Below are 19416 nucleotides of genomic sequence, written 5' to 3'. Positions count from 1 at the left end.
TTCACCTGATGGCAAGCGGATACCATAGCCTATGTATACCTGCAATACTAGAAGTGTTATAATCCCGCTACCAACCATACCCCCGCTGTCAACACTACTAAGCGTTTTTCTACTGAAAAAAAAGGCTGTTGACAAAAAAAACCAGTGTGCTTTAGATCACACTTAGAGACACTTTTAGACTGAAGTAAAATTTACGAAACGCAACTCTCTTTCTTTCTATCTTCACTAACTTATATCGTCCTCTCAACCTCCGTTCGCCCGATTACACTATTCGTAACGCTCTCGTCACGCATTCACCAGCCTACTCCCCAAGTCAAGCTTGCGTAAAGAGGTTTTACTTCAAAAACAATTCAGTAGTTCAATATAGTTCCTGTTATGTGTTTTCTGATATACTTAATTAGAGTATCGTCTTCCAATTAAAATTCATATCCCGGTGTTGTAATTGTATTAGAATCAAGGGTATTCAGACGGGATCAAAGGCTTATCGGGATTGTTTGGGATGTTATGTTTCGGTAAGTAATATAAATTGAATGAACAAACTTTATAAGATAAATACGGTTTAACGGAATTACGTAGTTGGAACAGTCTTATTAAATTCGGCCGATAAGAAATCGATTCTGAAATCGTTGTTCTTAGATTTATATTATTTACTAGCTGTGCCTGCGACGTCAGCGTGTTGTTTACATGTTCAGCGTGATTCTTTAAATCGGTATAACATTTTTATTCATGAGCCGATTGACATCAAAGAAACAATAAATGTTAAGTGAAGCTTACCACCATATATTAGTGAAAACCACATCTAAATCGGATAAGCCGTTTCTGAGATTGTGCACGCTAGCACAATCGCACAGACAAACAGACAAAAATTCTAACAATCATTGTTTTGGGTGCTATTTGCGTTGAAAAAGGTCTCAATAATATTTTTTCTCATATATCTTTCATGTACAGACAGCAAGCCGTTACATTTTTATTATAATAATAATAATAATAATAATATATTCTTTATTGTACACCAAAATATAAACAAACAGTAGTAATTACAAAATAAAAGATGTACAAAGGCGATCTTATCGCTGAAGAGCGATTATGTGTGTTGATTATATTTACATTTAATAAAAAGGTAATTACATGAAGATTTATGGGTTCAAATTAATATAAAAATCTTCAGAATTTACTTTAGACTGATATGCTTTCAAAGACAATCAGAAAAACAGTGTTTCTACAAATTATGTAGATGGTGAAAGATAGTTTAGACTACAACTTTGCGTCCTCTACCAACGTATACAAGGCTCAGGTCTTCATGTCATACTGAAACATAACGAACAATAAAACAAAATATAATTAAAAACTATTTAGCACATTTACAAATTTATACAAATAAATAAAATTGGAGTGTTTGTTTGTTATATTAAAATAACCGCTATTTACTAAATGCATATGGGTGTATACACGCTACATATAACAAAATACCATTTTTTACATTTTTTGTCTGTCTGTTTGTTCCAGATAATCTTTGAAACGGTTATACCGATTTTGACGGGATTTTCACTGGCAGATAGCTGATGTAATAAGACGTAACTTAGGCTACTTTTATTTTAGAAATTTATTGAACGAACTAAACAATAACTTACTTGCTAAATTTCACGCGAAGGCGAAAATAAAATTCGTAACGATAAAATCCAACATTCTACTTAAAAACTAAGTTAATTATTCCAAATAGTCAAAGAGTGCATTTTAATAGGCATTGAAAGCTTCCCTCTTTGAGCTTATTAAAAATTCGTTTCAACTCGATAAGTTACAAACTTTTACGTAATGCAGAATGTATGAGTTTACGTAACTACCCGACGTGCTCATAGTAGTCGCAAATGATCTGAGAATAATCGTTGATAGATGACGTGTACACAGTTGTAAGTTGAATAAGATGTGTATTTCATTTACTTTTAATTTTTAACGGCCGTTTTTAATAATATATCAATGTCTAGTCTTCCTTACTAGTGCAGGATACGACTGAGAATACTGAACGAAACACTTATTTCTCACTTCAAATCTTAAGTTATTTATTCATAATACACACTTTCAACTACATTGAATACGTTATCACACTAATCACTTATACGTCACTTATCGAGTAGCAACCTTAGCCGCACAATAATAAATAATAACTGCTTCTTCACTTACAAATTATCATATTTATAGGGCAATAATTCCGCCAATAGATACACAGATGGCAATTGATCATTAGTATTAACTATTCGGAAGATGGTGTCTTTGCCATCATGCCATTCCGGTACTCCAACAAATAATAATCACAGTAAGAACGATACAATCTTATAAAATTATTAGAAATATAACAGTATTTATTGTGTAACTACCCTGCAAAACAGATAACAAAGATAGCGACTGAATAATCGTAACTAAAAATTAACCATTAGGAAGATGGGTTCGGTATTAAACAGATAATAAATAAGTGTCAAGTATTTTAATAATTGTCAGAATTACAAATTTAAATGCTAACAATACAGTATTTTTCTTTATATAGGTATTAATAATCATACATGCAGTTTTTTCACATGTGAACAAATAATTTTAGATGTCCGAAGAAGATCTAATATAAGATTGAAACGTCCCATGAATTTACAATTGGTATTTTGATCGGCACCGTATGTCCACTTCCCACGAGAACTCCAATAATATAAATAGCGAATAGTCATAATGACAAATAGGTAATTTAAATAATATTTTTTTATGAAGATTTCATAATTTCATGATTTAATAATCACAAAACATTATACCATGAGTAATTAACGTAAAGCGGTAACCGTAAACGCAAACGAAACACATAGCATATCTAACACACTTAACCTAATTATTCTTCGGTTATATACGCTTATGCGCTTCAGCCTGTAATATTCCACTGCTGGGTAGCCTCTAGCCCGGGTGGTGCGGGTTGGTTGATATATTCCCTACTATGAGTAACGATAGCTATCAGCTGTACATGGAACCGGGACCGACAGCTTAACGTGCTCTTCGAGGCACGGTGGGTAGATCTACATGGAAAGACATTTAAACAGGAAAAAAATTAATTAATTAGTATGGTCATTACAAATGTTTGTTATGCCAGCATAACAGCCACAAACCAGTGCTGTGACCGTTGCGCGAACACGTCGTCACGTTGTTATCATTTGATAAACATATCATAATAAAATATTCATGCATTTTCTGCAGATGGCAATACCGAGGTAACAAGAATCTAGGTTAGGCTAACATTAAGTGACGTGTAGCGTGTCATCGCACTATTTGCATTACAAAGATAACATTTGTACTAAATGTATGTACTTTGTATACTCACGTTGAATATATATTTGAATAGTCTTTAAGTTTATTACTCGACAAACGCTTTCTAAAATATTAATTGAACAAAAATGTCAAAGTATCCAAGCTATTCACTTTCAAATAAATAGCTGTTACGTTTAGAAAACAAAGACTTCTCTGTATGAATTTAATTATAATTATTAATCTATTTCCATATCATTTCAAAACAACGAGGTTTTATATCAATTTTAATTCACATATGTACGAAATAGGCCAAGTTTTGGACACATTTACGTTCAATTTTTCCAACTTAATCGAATAAAAGTTATGCGATTTTATCGAAAAATTTCACGAGTTGCATATTTTTAACTTCGAAACTCGAACGCAATGGATAGTGTGAACATCGACTGGTCCATTATATAGAAGTTTCAGTCTGAAAAGTTCGTACCGAGTTGGCATATCGAAGTTAATAGAAGTTGCCAACTTATTGCCGAGTTATACTTGTGAAAATTGCCTGAGAATGTTTTGTACGGTGTTTTGTTCTTGTATTTATATTGACAGCATTTCTGGCAGTAATGTTACGTAAATCTGTTACGAAACTGTATTATAGTATTTAAAAAGTTTTGAATTTACTAGCTGTGATGAAAGTTTCTAGACCTTTTCGATGTTTTAGTGCAGAATTTAGAGCGTTAGTTTTAGGTCATTGTACATAGCGTCCACCCAATTAACGTGTTCTATATAGGAAACCTGATTATCGAATAATCCAATAGCCTCGTGTCAAACTGCACTTTGTTCAATTATAGTTTCACATAGATTAGAGAACGCATTCAGGTAAATAGCTTGTGTTCGTGAATTATTTTCTCTCTTCATTCGAATGGAGTTCTTTTAGATATATAATATATCTTTAGTGTATTTTGTTTTTAATGTTTTAAAAAAGTAATTAGATTAATTAGATAGATGTACGTTTAATAGTCACTAATATATTGATCGCTTACGAGTTTAATAAAACTAGTGGTCACCCAGTGATCGAAATTCGACCGTAATTAATTTAAATTAAAAGTTTGAACATTATTAAGGTTCTGTTGTCAAAGACTATACAAATATAATAATAAACAAAAGAGTATAAATGTGTGTGTGTGTGTGTGTGTGTGTGTGTGTGTGTGTGTGTGTGTCAAATACATGGTAGTGTGTGTTTTGTTTTTTAATTGATTTAATATATTTCATGCATAGTTTAATAAAAAAAAATATCAGCATTCTGCACTCCTTCTCTATATAAACTATAAGTGTGCTAAATTTCATACTTTCTATCCGCACAATTTTGGTAAAAAGTGTTTTACCTACCTACAAATTTTTTTCTTCACGTATTAATATATGGAAGTTATCAGCTACGTTCTCGCTTCAGCCTGTAATATCCCAATACGAGGCATAGGCCTCTTTCCCCATGTAGGAGAAGGATCAGAGCTTAATCCACCACGCTGCTCCAATGCGGGTTGGCGGATATATTCCCTACTATGAGTAACGATCGTTATCAGCTATGTACATTACATCAAACATGCTAAATACGTAATTATGTCGTCTTGTCATTGAAGAAAATTTCGTAAACATTATTAGTAATATTGAATATGTAAAATTATTCTCCGCAATTAATTTTTATAATATCGAATATATCAAAGTTATACCGAAACCTTACGCTTTGGTACGAACAATGGGACAATCTCGCACGCTGTCACGTCTTATCTGATGACAGATTAAATTTAGGACCAAATAGTGTTATGTCATTACATAATATTCTGAATAGACTGTAGATAAGTGGGTTATATCTTGTAATTTATAGCTCGGCGATGTCATACTTAATCATGAAGTTTGCGAAAGGCTTTTAACGGTATGCTTTGTTACAAATAATTATGGCCGAAATTTTGGAGCTGATATACCTGTGGAAAGCCCAGTTATATTATATTAGTCTACGGTTCGTTTAGTGTGGTTCGTGTATTGTTGTGATTCTATTTATTTTAAATCGATTCCCATTTATATCATTATTAATCTCGTACTAGAAATGAAAATGCTTTGTTTGTATTTGTTTGTATTTGTTTGTATTTGTTATATTTGTTAGGAATTCCTTTAACATTTGCATAGGCAGCATATCTTGCATGTGTTCCTTTTTGTAATTATAAAATATAGGTAGAGAGTATTTTATTATAATACGTAACAGAAAAATTTTAAATTAACTAGATATTCTCATATAAAAACTTGAGCACTTACTTTCGTTTTATTAGATGAATCTCTAACAATACTCGATTAAAAACAAAATGTAAGGAATGTGACAAGCAATCCTCAACATGATATTGACTATAAAAAAAGAAATAAAAAATCAACTACGTTTACATTAAAAAAACTACATGTTCTGATGAAGCTAACGATATTAATTTAATTGCAATAATGTCCGTTGGTAAACACAAATAAGTTATTTGGATTAATTAAGCTCTGATGGGTCAATAATTAATACTTAATCAGAACAGTTTGTATTGTCATTTTTCATATTGCTAATTATAATAAATAATTAGCTTGACATTATCGTGGATATCGTTTTTGATGTACATATATTTTTCCGCGGTTACGCCTATTTGAAAACGCTATTAACAATTTATGATAACAAACAATGCGTCAGTTTGCTCAAAAATGATATTGTGAAACTGAGTGACTTTTATGACGTTTCTCTGCCTGAAAATTATCGAAACACAGTCTTATACAACAGTCATTATTTCTAATGCATTAAATAAACGTTACTAATATATGTGGAAATGTGTCCAGAACTCGCCATGCGTAAAATATACCATAGCTATTCAAATCAGACCACAAGAACGAATTGAGATATCATGCAAATATGTGATTGTATGCAGATTGCCGATAATAAGCCGTTGCACTCAGAAATCAACGAATACATTTATATAGGTAATAAATGCAATCGAAACACGGCTTTAAAATAAATAAAATAAGACGTAATATTGAATAACGGTTTTTATTTTGATGACGTATGCCGTATAACCATGTAGATAAAGATGGTAATAATTACGCACACAATTCCAGTTCTTAGGTTGATGGAAATAAAGATTGAATTAGTAGCAAAGATTATACGATTAGTTGGACTTACACAATTGGTTTGCCATAATGGGAAGAAACAATGGATCTTAATAAAGACGTTATCCAGTGTGTACGTGATCTTATAGATAGCGTTGATCGTTAGTTAGATAAAATACAGAACTTTGATTTGTAACTTTATGTAGCGTAGCTGTATTTACGTTTTGTAATAATAGACGTTCGGATTATAGAACTGGATTTGGAGCTTTTTATAAACTACATTAAAATGAATATGTGTAATTTTAATGAGAAGAAGTTATAGTACAACTAGTTCAACAGAATTCAAATAAGTCAACTAACTAATGACTTAAGATTTATTTAGACCAGACTGAACGTTCATGCCTTTTCAAATATTTCATAAAGCGTTCTTTCAATATGCTATTTGCGTTACCGAAAATGTAAAGGAAATCTGCCTGAATCGGACGATTCAAATTATAAACCTCAATTTCTGGCAGTTTAAAAGTCCCCGTTGCATAAAAATCTAAAAAAAAAAAAAAAACGAAAGTAGAAAATGATTTTACTGCAGTCTTTCTCGGTTGGGTTATTTAGAGTGCTCAGCCTCTCAAAGTTAAGACAAAGCGACCCTGTAAATAGTCTATTGTTTGGGCCCCCGGTGTTGAGGGGACTCGAGTTTGCGCGGGTTTTCTGAGAACTGTCGAGAGTTATACCGTCGAGGGGTTCGGTTGTTAGATCTTTGATAAATGTGAAGTTGGGAATAGTAGCAATGAAAGCCGGTATAAGATTATGAAGTACGTGTTATTGAATTTTGAATACATTGAATGTGGTCGTTAAAATTCAAAGTCTTAGAAAACGAGGTTGATTTAATTGCGTCTGAATAAGAAATTACGTACAGTTTCTAGATTTGAATATTAAATATAAATCTTAGATTATTTACTTCAGGGGTGATTGCAACAAATGTAAAACCGCCATCTTTTTAATACAAGTCAAACTGTTTGAGTTGAATATTCGAACATTGCAAAGCTAGACTGCGCAAGAGTGGCCCGCCCTCGACGTTTATTGGTCGACCGTCACGATACCATCCAATCGCGGAGCAGGAACCGCGAGGTATAATTTTGGCATAATTAGTCACGCATCAAACGCTACATACAAAAAAAAAAAAAAAAAACGTTGAGAATATTCTATCAAGGAAGTTATGAATTAACACGTGTCGCGTCATTATTATATTATCGTTAAGTTTTAAAGATAACATAAAATTAAAAGTGGTTAAAAAACCATCAAAAATGGAAATATTATTATTATTATCTGTTTGTATCTTGTATAATAAATGAAGCTCACAGGAAGCCATCCAGATATATCCCTGTTTACGTATTGACATTTCGATGATTTATGAATAATAAACGCTTGCGGTATGTTGCCATATTGTTTTAAAACAGTTTGTTATTCTAAGGCCGTCCACACCGTTAGAGATGTTTACAACAGATAACGATTCTAATAATCAGAATTTATATTTAATGTAATAACATTTTAAGGGTCGGAAGGCCGTTGAAGGGAATTATAGATCTATATTTTTTATTACATGTGGAAATAAATGGACAAAAATAATTTAGAAAAATTTATACTTATCTGTAGACTGATCCACTTTTGTTTTGTGATCGTTTCAATTTTACTGAAGTTAGATTTTTTTCTTATAAGGCGGATTTAAAGTTTTTTAAATAATATCCTCCTTAAGCAAACGTATAGAGGTTGACGACACGGATACTGCGATTATAGTATTTGTCATCTAAGTAAGAATGTGTCCTTTATTATAAAACGGATATTCACGTAAACCTTATTATAAAAGCTTTCTTCAGAACGATTTTTAAATATACGTAAAAATAATTTCAGTCGACATTTTCGTCTTAAGTTTGTTAGCAGCCTAATCCCTAATCTCGTATAACAAGCTTCACTTGCTAGCTGTATTTAGTGACTATTTAGAGATTAGTGTCTGGTAATATGTAAACATTAAAATTTATGTGTTAGATCGTTAACAGTGTATGAGTACGCTCACTCCAACCAGCGTTTGTATTAACAGGATGAATAGAATTAATTTTAAACAAATATAATTAATTTTTGAAGTAAAACTTCTCTACGCACGCTTGACTTGGGGAGTAAGCTGATGAACGCGTGACGAGAGCGTTATGAAAAGTGTGATCGGGTGAGATGAACGGAAGTTGAGAGGAAGATATAAGTTAGTGAAGATTGAAAGAGAGAACTCTCTCTTTCAATCTTCACGTAAAAATTACGTAATTTTTACTTTAGTCGTGTGGTCTAAATGAAGCTCGTTTTTTTTTAATTGTTGTTAGTAATAATTTTAATGATTTGAGCCAGGGAATCCAAGTTTTTGAATGCTGAATTTAGGTCGAGTTATAAAGAATATGGCGTAAGGGAACTCGTATGTTACTAAATAATCGTGACCTACACACCAATCTGTAGAGTAGCTTGGCAGATGATCATTTGTTTTTTCTCTCATCTTAGTTTAAAAATAAGATATATCAAAGAAAATAACATTTTAGTCCAATCGTTAATGACTAATGCACATTTAACATTTAGTTTTAAAACTTTATTTGAATCTTTTACTAAATCTTTCATATCTTCTTAGATATTTTCCGTGTGTGTGTGTTTCCGTGTGTGATTAAAGCGAATGATAATTGTAGTCTCAAATTTCAGACGATGTCATTGTAATAGGTATTGGCAAATAGGTACATAGTCTTATGTCATTGCAAGAGGTCAGTTACCGCGAATTTAGTTTCATTTAGGTCTACATACATGTGACTAAAAAGTTGCTCAAAATTTAATACTCAATTCGACCTTTATATCTAAAACTTCGTTTTCATAAATACGAAATATGACAAAAATCCATTCAGTTTCATTTCGAGAACACGAAAATTCTAAATTTCCTATTTCCCTGGCACATGATTCTGCATATAAGTTGAAACGTATTTCCTCAAAATATTATTTTATGGTAATGCTAAAGATCCGTTCGCAATTGGAATGATTCTGACATCGCGACTGCGGTGCCAACTGAACAACTTATACGATACGAAACATTGTACATTTTATTTAAACAAAACATCACTATTGTGAAAACTGAATTATACCTAACACTCCGTAGACGTATTGTCATACTGAATACACAGACAGATCGATACATTTAACATATAGTCCTAATATACAATAGAGCGTCCATAGACATTCTAGACGTTTCTTTTCAACGCCTATAATTGATAATACAATATATAATTGAGAATACAATACACAAAGATTGAAAACACGACGGATGAAACGAACGACGCCTTGCGGCCACAGTACTGACTGTTGCGCTGGCGGTCGCGGGTTCGATCCCCGCTCACGTCAGATATTTGTATTGGCCATATAGATGTTTGTCGTGGTCTGAGCATTTGTGCTTGTTTATTGTGTGTTTTGGACCTTCGACACAGGAGAAAATCCTACTGGGGGCCATTGAGTGTGAAGCGTTTATTTATTTATTATGATTTTCGAGGTGCTCAAGAAGACACATTCGAATTAAGCTTATCTTTATCTTACTTATAATAAGTTGGATAAATAGTTATGAAATGGAAAATTGTTTAGCTTCATGATCTTGTTTTAAATAAGTTTTCACAGTAAAAGAATCGTTTTTTTTTTATACAACAAACTATAGAAACAGGTGTTATTACAAACTACAGTTTAATATATTAAATAAAATTTTAATACCGTAAAACATTAGGAAGAATTATAGTTTTATATCAGCTTGTTAAAACAATATTGTGGCACCAAATTTTATAATTCAGGCCTAGTTAAAGCAGCGTTGTAAATCCGACGACGTCAAACTGTCCGTAACTTGACGTTAAGCGTATTGTGACACATATAATTAAACACTACCGGTTTGGTGAAAGTAAAGAGAATTAGCGAGAGCGGGAAGCGGAAGCGATTTAAAAAAATTGATTACCTATACCAATATTATAAAGCTGAATTTTTTTTTTTTTGTATGTTTGTTTAATCTCAGGAACTACATTTCGAATTGCAAGTCTTCTCGTGTTGTCAACCCATTTAACGTGGAAGGCTTTAAATATATATTACATTTGTTTATCTAATAATTATAACAATATAAATTGTAAAGTGAATTATACATTCAAGACAATTGAAATTGCCAACTTATCAAGTAGCGTCAACAGAAAGTTTGCGAACAATTAAACAGACGACATCTTATTACTTACAGTGTCAACTCAAACGTCGAGATTAAATCTCAAATAGGTGACAGCCATTCTAATCAACTTTCGGGCCATTGCTCCAGACGTATGTGATGACGGCTTTAACGACGATTAAACTGTCACATCCATGCCTGTCTTGAGGGAGTCGACGGCGCTAATTCGTGAAAATATTGTGTTGCTCCTTTACTTGGAAGATTTAACAATTGAATTTTGAGTTGTAATCGTTGGTTTTGTGACGGAGTTATGTTATGGTTGTATTTTAATTGTATAAACTGGTAACAAAGTTTTAGGTTATTCATTAGTTATTAGTTATTTTCGTTAGTTATTGTAGCTTAAGGTTTAGAGCTATTTCGGATATAGCAAATTATTAGATTTAACAATTGGATTTTGATAGCTTTTTTTTAAATATATTTATATATTTTTACAGCAGCACAGTTAAAAATATTAATTCGTTATATTAGTCCATTTTTTTTATTCTAAACTTTACTGTTACAGTACGAGTAGTTATAATTTGGCTTAGTATTATATCTGTCCGGAGACCACGTTCAGTCGTCCGGTTGTTATCATGTACACCTGATAGCGATCGTTATTCATAGTAGGGAATATATCCGCCAACCCGCATTGGAGCACTGTGGTGGATTTGGGAAAGAGGCCTATGCCCAGCACAGTGGGATATTACAGGCTGAAGCGTATTATATTTATTGTAATGATAACTAAAAGTCAGATAAGTAAGAAATATATCTGTCAAACACTCTTGCTAAAATATGTAAATCTATTGATTGTTTATCTGTTTAGATAATAATTATTAAAATACAAACTTGCTTTGGCAATTCCGATTCCCGTACTAGCCATGACTATTTTGTTTGATGATATAATCATTGAACATCAGATATATATTAACTTTTATGGTTTTAGTTTGTACTATATTGATAAGCAGTTTGATTTTTTTTAGTCATCGATAGTGCTTAAAGCAATGAACATATCACTTCGGTTTCATAATATTTGTTTTATATTCGAGAACTTTAAGACATAAGTTAAGTCATAATTTTCCCTTAACATGTATACATCCTCATTTGCCTTGAGGTGAGCTGTAATAGCTGTTATTTTAAATCAAGTTCTTAGCCCACTTACTTCCAAACAAGTATGGCGCCTATGAGCACACCCACGATGAGCACGATCGAACAGAGTGCGATCACCGCTGAGGTTTGAAGCGATGGACCGCTGTGATTGTACGCGTCTATCTTCTGAAAGAAAAGAAAGAAATATTAGATTTATAATTAGAATTACTAATTAAACTATATTTTGTACCTCGCTAGATTTGACTGTTTCAGTTAAAATATAGTCTCAAGCTGGTCAGAGCAAGATATCAATCAGTGAAAACGAATAATATTACTTTTGAAAGATTTTTCAAAATCAATGTTGACACATAAATAGTAAACTTTTCTTTTTACAATACAGATAAAGTTATAGCGATTATACTCGTATTTGTTGTAGTTACCGATACACAGTTTAGCAATACTTATTTTTACTAAGTTTTTTATATTGTGAATTTTTAACTAATTATTTCCGGTTGGCTACTACTAAATAAAGGTTTAATATAAATCAAAGGTTTAGGTTAAGGTTGTTATTCATATTCTTATTCTGAATATTTTATTACTATAAAATTTCGTATTTTAATCAATGTACTGAACTAAAAAATCGAGCGTTCAGTAACATTAGAAATGTTACACAACAGAAAATCCAATATTTTGGTAAGCGGCCAAAAAGTTTTAACAAATAAATAAAATTAAAAACATTGTACTCTTTCGTGATACAAAAACATCGCATCAGCGTTTGGTACGGCTCCAAAGGAGTAAACATTAAATGAATGAATTCGAATTAAAACATTACTATGACAAAACAAACGAAAATTAATCAAAACGCAATAGTGTATCAATGCACGAGAATAATTCAATTCGTAAACCCTTGGAAGCTATCCAACGAATCGACAGAACGTGATACATACAACACAATTCAGTGCTATTTGTCATAACTTGCATAGCAATATAGGCGTTCATGCGTCTGTTGAAAGATGATAATAGCATGAATGGATTTCGCAAGTGCCATAATGAGTTTTGGACAGTGTGCAGCTAATTTGTCTTGCAAGTAAAGAATCGTCGATCCTTGCCAAATGTGCTTGCTTTTCGCTCGACGCCTGTGAATTTTGCCGATCATTACTTACGTCTGCCAAAAATATGAACATATTAAACCAATTATTCGAGTTTATTTTAGGTTAAATTTCAATACATTGTTCCAGTTTTAAAATCCTCGTATTTTTCTTATTCCAATATTATAATCATAAGTAAACTTATGTAAATATTTGAAATTAATATAATACGTTAATTTTATGCCTTATTATTTTAAAGAGCGGTTAAAATATAAGGCATTAAATATTGACTGTGGCTGCAAGATATTTGAAATGGCATTTAAATATAAGTTTCAAGAAAATTAAAAAAACAAGTAAGAAGTCAATAGGTACCTGATATATTTTGATTCTGTTCTTTATTTCCTCATCCCTTTCACAGTTTTAAATTGCTTTTCGAATATAAACTATACAAAAGGTGCAAAACAGTAAAACATTCGTTAAGTCGGCCATTTTGTGGTAACGCCATTTTGTAATTATGGACACCGCACTTTTTTACCGAATGTGTAAGAATAGGTGTATCGTATATTAATATCTTCATAGCGTCACGCAAGTTATGAGGGGAGAAACGGTCATTATAAAAACCCCATGTAATTTTTTTCACCCTTAGACGTTTTAGCTGTTTTTTGTCTCTAGAGAAAGGGTCTGTTGTTGAAAAAAAAACAGTTTCATGTTTGAAATTGCTTTATTAGACACAAAGGCGATAAAGGTGTAGAGGGAATTCCAGGCAATTGACAAAACTAATGATCCTCAAAATTATCAAAATTACGGTTTGCAATACTTGGGGATAGTTTTAGATGTTAATAGGTAAATAAGGTTATATATCGAATGGCAGCAGTTTTAATGTATATAAATGCAACGAATTTAATATATTGATATTGTTTTCAACAATTATTTACTTATTGGGTTACTTTAATTATTATATTGAATTATTGGATAGCTGATGGTAGACTTCTCTCACTATTTCTCATGTTTTATTATTTATGCCTACTGTTTTGGAATACGATTTAATGAGATTCCTTTACAATTATGTAGATTAAATATTATCCTATAACACAAAAGCGAGGATATTAAATATTCGCAATTTTTTTTATACAACTAGATCAGCAACAAACGTACTTATCACCTGATGGTAAGCGGCTACCATACCGTAGTACAGACGCCTGCAATATCAGAAGCATCGCAGGTGCGTTGCCAACCCTACCCATAATCCCCCAGGAGCTTTGGTCACCTTACTCACCACAGGAACACAACAGTTTTTGAAAGTATTATGTAGCTGTAATCTTCTGTAAGGTCGAGGTACTTCCCAAGTCAGGCTGCTCTAGTTATCGAGCAGGATATCTCCTGCTGTACTCCACCTCAGTTAAAAACTATTACGAGGATATATTATTAGGATAGCAAATTAAAAAGTTTGTTATAGTTTAAAAAAATATTGCTTTAATAATACATTTATATATATAGGAAGGTTCTGTCCATTTTCTGAGTATAACATGAATGAAGTTTGGGAGATAAGGTCTAAATTCAAGCGCTGGACGCTACCGAAACTATAAAAGATTTACTAAACGTTTATGAGGGCATTTTGTCTTAAAATATGGGACGAAAATGTCGCAGGATAGTTATATTTCATAGATAAGTCTATGATTAATTCCAGTTAAATAAGATAAACTTTAAATGCAGTAGAGAAGAGTGCGAAATAAGATATTTTTAAATTGTTCTTGAGCAATAGGTATTCCAAGAACTATGAAAGTTTTAAGGAAATATCGCAGATTAGGTAATACTTGCAACTTTGTCTGCCAATGCGGATGATCTTGAATGTCTTTTTTGCTAATAAATTTTCTATGTTTATAACACGTTGCGTTTGTAAAGTGTTGTTTGTATTACTCAAGTGCTGATAAATTTTTAAGTATTAATAAATCTCAAAAAATAGGAACCAAAGAAAGACTTGCTGCTTCTTAACATTTAATGCGGAGCTAACCTATCCTTATTAAACATAATAATTTAATACAATAATATCTCGTAGTACCTGCACTAGTTGGTACTTACATATACATATATATCAGTGCAAGGCTCACTTTTTTATATAGATTATAATATTGTTGTATAAATAATTATAGATGGAAACAATTAATTTAACTTTGTATATAAAATAAGAAATTAAAATGTATTATGGCTTTACAATACATTCCCTCTGGGAACAAGCGGTAGCTTTCGAAGACGGGTGACTATGATTGATTAAAAAAATAATTTGTTTATTACGTCAACGAAAACATGATTAGGGACGGGTCGCTTTAATTATAAAGTTCTATACGTTTTTAAAGGCAAAACAAAGGTTGAAAACAAAAGTAAAATTCTTTTTAACATTCTTTTTCTTTTTTGAAGCTGTTTAGACTAGATCTTAATTGTTAGTGTGTATAGCGATGTATTAAACATTAAATATGTACTACGATAGTAATCACGGTGAAAGTAGGCTTTAATGAGTTTCACCTTACATATAGATGACTCACAGGAAAATATCTCGTCATACTCATATGAGAATTTTGTGTCATTGTTTACAGAGACTAAATCTTTTTTGCGGTTTCGTTCGTATCAATTCAATAATTTTTAGATACTAATAATTAATATTTCGATACATAATAATTGTCTTGTTTAAAGGAACACTTATAATATTATTTTTAAAATAGAATGATATGTTCAATATAAATATGACACACTATATTTCTGTTGTTATTTGACATTTCCGCCGAGACGACTGTTGTGTTGCAACAAGGTTTTTAAATGCACGGCTTTGTCCGCATACTTCTTTGACTTAGTGTTGTTATGCATCTCAATATGTTCCGATTAAAAGCACAATAAAGTATTCGAAAACAGGACTATGCTGCCGTATTTTCATAGTTTATAGCCGAGCGGAAGTACTCAACAATATTTCTGAATGCCCCAGCTTTGGGACAGCTGGGGCATAGACTCAGCACGATTAAATAATATGAATTTCTTTATACATACTACCCGGCTCAGTGAAAGGGAGCTAAGAATAAATAGGTACCCACTGATATTTCTGCATACCCTAGTTGTGCACTCAGCACGCTGAAATATGCATTACTTCATACCTAACATACTGTGGGTTCTCCAAATGTCTCGTTCGTATTACAACCTATATCAGTGGCAAATAGGTAAGAATAAGTACCCACTGATATTTCTGCATACCTCGCTTTTAAAGCCGTCTGGGGCACAGGCTCGGTACGGTATGAATTTTTTCACATACATTTCTATGAAAGATCTGATTGTGCCTCGTTTATGTTACAGCAGCTTGTGGGCTACGTAACGTGAATCATTCTTTATACATTCAGTTAATCAAACACAGCTTCAACTTCACCTCTTTGTATGACAGCAAACAAATGTGGACAAAACATTTCAAAGCGATGACGTTTTGAATACTAATAACTGACTATGAGTAACAGTATATGACTTTATTCTTTATAAGATTTTTGTTACATATGTGGGTATGGAGTATAATTAGGTAAGTAATGTTATTTTATACCCTAGTGTTACGTAATGCGTGATCAAGATCCAGACACAAGACAGACGAACAAAAACGAGCAAAACTTCTTTTCAAAATATGTTCAATGTACAGAACTATACCTATTAGAGTTTTATTTAAAGTATAGATTAGGTAGATTTAATGTGTTGGCCAATAAAACCTTTATTCGAAATTATTTATTTATTTATTACAGGAGGGGAAATAAAATTACAAACAATAATTCGATATTCGAGCATCTGGTTGCCTGTTTTATATTGAGATATGGAGATGATATATATTTATTGCTAATTCTCATATTTTGTGCTTAGATTCATGAACTGTGAAGTAATTGTTTTCTTTATTATAAAGGTTTTTCAATTGGTTACCGTATCGGTTTATCAACATTTTATGTAGAGGTTAAACGTACAATTGAGATAGTGTACAGCAGTAAATATCGTGCTCAAAATCAGTAGCGTCCCGACTGGGTAAGTACTTCAAACTTACAGAAGATCACAGCTAAATAATACTGCTTTCAAGAATGTGTACCTTTAACTACTACCGATTTAGCAAAAGTACCCCGTTTTAGCAAAAAAGCTTCCTCTTGTACATTTTTTATTTAACTTAATATAAACATGGTCGTCTGCTCCTCATTTTTCGATACAATACGACGAACTCTTAACATCCCACTGCTACTATCCATAGGCCTATTTCTCCATGTAGAAGAAGGATTAGAGTTTAATCCACTACACTGCTTTACTGCGGGTTGGCGGATATATATATATGTGCATGTAAATAATACATATACAATATAAATATATATTACGTACAGACTCGTAACTCTTTAAATTAATCAGTGTTGTGTATATATAAACAAATATGTACCTACATACTTACTTCTATAGTTAGTCCACATATGTAGTACTTAATAGATAGACATTGGGCATCAAGAAAGCTAGAAAACCTTAACAGGTTTTTATTAGCGATAGATGGGGTGGAAAAAAGTCGTTAGTACAGCCGGTGACATTAGAGGGTTGAAAATAAAGGGAGTCGTAGAATAAGGGTTAAGGGTTATATTGATATAAATGATGACGACGTTTCGATTACTTTCAACGATCCCTGGACAGGCGGAGTATTTTAGGTATTTTAATGAAGGGATGGAATTCGGGGAATGGTCTTAAAATACGTGAGTATTCTTTTTTGCTGTTTAGTATTGTTTATAAAAATTAAGAATAAGGAGATAATACAAAATTAAAACAAAAAAATTTCTTTTTTAGAGTTATCATTGATAAAAAAAATAACTCAGTATGTTACGTTCTTTTAAAATTGAAATAAATTGAATGATGCGGTTATAATTATCCTCTAAGTATTTTTTCATATTTTGTATAGATTTTATTTATTTTCTTTTTGCGTATTTCAATTTTTTTTTATATGCATGTACTTAGAAAAAAAGACGTCTAAATTTAGTGGGTTTTAGTCACAGTGTTTTGACGATACGATAATTAGTCATTCAACCAACCATGTTTCATATAAATACTAAATTGAGTTGTTAATATATATACATATACTTATAACTTTACACGATTCGATATTTTATAATACAAATACGTATTTCCAGACTTTATTGCTAAAGATGAGACACGAAGTAATGCTTGGTTTAATTGAACACTCTGGAGGAATGCAAATGGTTATTTCAACAATAATAGCCATTAAAACCTTTTCAATTATGCTCAAAATGCTATGAATTTTCATTTTTACTTTGTAATATAGTAAACAAAGTAAGATCAATAGATTATACTTATAATGTTATCAACTATGTATAGAAAACAGTTATTGAAACATAATTCATATTAGTAGGCGGATAGAAATATAATTACTTAAACAGAATTCAGTTTTAGTTGATTTTGAATATTATTTTATTATTTATTATAAATATATACCTACGCTTCAGTCTGTAATATCCCACTTCTGGGCATAGGCCTCTTTCCCCATGTGCTGGGGCAATGCTGCAATGCGGGTTGGCGGATATATTCCCTACTATGAGTAACGGTCGCTATCAGGTGTAGGTACATGATAACAACCGGGACCGCCGGCTTAACTTGCTCTCCGAGACACGGTGGGGAGACCCACAAGGCCTGCACAAACACCCAGACCACGGCAAACGAACGTGCGGGGATCGAACCCGCAACCGCCAGCGCAACAGGTACTATGGCTGGTGACCGTTGTGCCAACGCGGTGTTAATTATAAATATATGGTATACATATTATTAAAATATCTATAATTATATCATCTAGTTGAAAAGTTTTTTTTAATGTGCTTATTTAAGAAGTTAATAGATCGTTTTTAAATTCTTAATAATCAACTATCTACTTGATTTTGCTGTATCGGATAGCTTGTAAAGTATTACATAAGGAACTGTGGGGGCATTATTATAAACATCATCTAGTATTATAAATTTGAATTTAAATGAAGACTTCAAAACATTCTTCTCTATTAACTAATGCATTATATATTTATTTAGTAAAAGTAACGAAGTGTATTTAATTTGTGGCAAAATTCTTGTACCTTAATTAAATTAATTCTATCTATGTAAGTAAAGTTTTGACTCCATTTCCATGTAATTACAAAAAAAAAACAACTATCTAAAAATATAGGAGTATTTATTATATTCGAAAGATAAAACGAAAATAACGATCGCATTAAAAAAAAAAACCAAAAAATACATATAATAACCTAAGACAATTCAGCCGTTCCCGAGACGGTCATTGTGTTGGGCTACCATAAAATATAGATAAATATCGAGACACGGCCCTAAGAGAATTAAACTCGAAAAAAGGTTCCTCGATTTGTCAAAATGTCCAGCTATCTGCGGAGGAATCCGTCATCGGGCTGAGTCGATTTATCGTTACATCTCGATGTGATCTTGAACGTACAATATCGGTAGATCTTGGATGTATGAGTACACCGGCGTCCACTTACTAAGAGAAGAACCATAGAGTGGTCGGTATTTCTTACATTTTAATATAAATAATTTTTATTCAAAATTTCCTTCCTGACCTGTGTAATT

General features: G+C 32.0%; 1 protein-coding gene across 1 annotated transcript in view; it reads right to left on the bottom strand.

The window, feature by feature from the left end:
• LOC123662309 overlaps positions 1–19416 on the bottom strand; it is a 44442-nt gene that overhangs the window by 12642 nt on the left and 12384 nt on the right. The window contains exon 2 of the mRNA XM_045597168.1: positions 11787–11899. Coding sequence (XP_045453124.1) covers positions 11787–11899 — 113 coding nt within the window. The remainder of the gene's footprint in view (positions 1–11786; positions 11900–19416) is intronic.

Source organism: Melitaea cinxia, chromosome 18, assembly GCF_905220565.1.
Source record: "Melitaea cinxia chromosome 18, ilMelCinx1.1, whole genome shotgun sequence".
Taxonomy (NCBI): Eukaryota; Metazoa; Arthropoda; class Insecta; order Lepidoptera; family Nymphalidae; genus Melitaea; species Melitaea cinxia.
The sequence above is the reverse complement of the archived record's forward strand: the minus strand, read 5'-3'. Positions and strand labels throughout refer to the sequence as shown.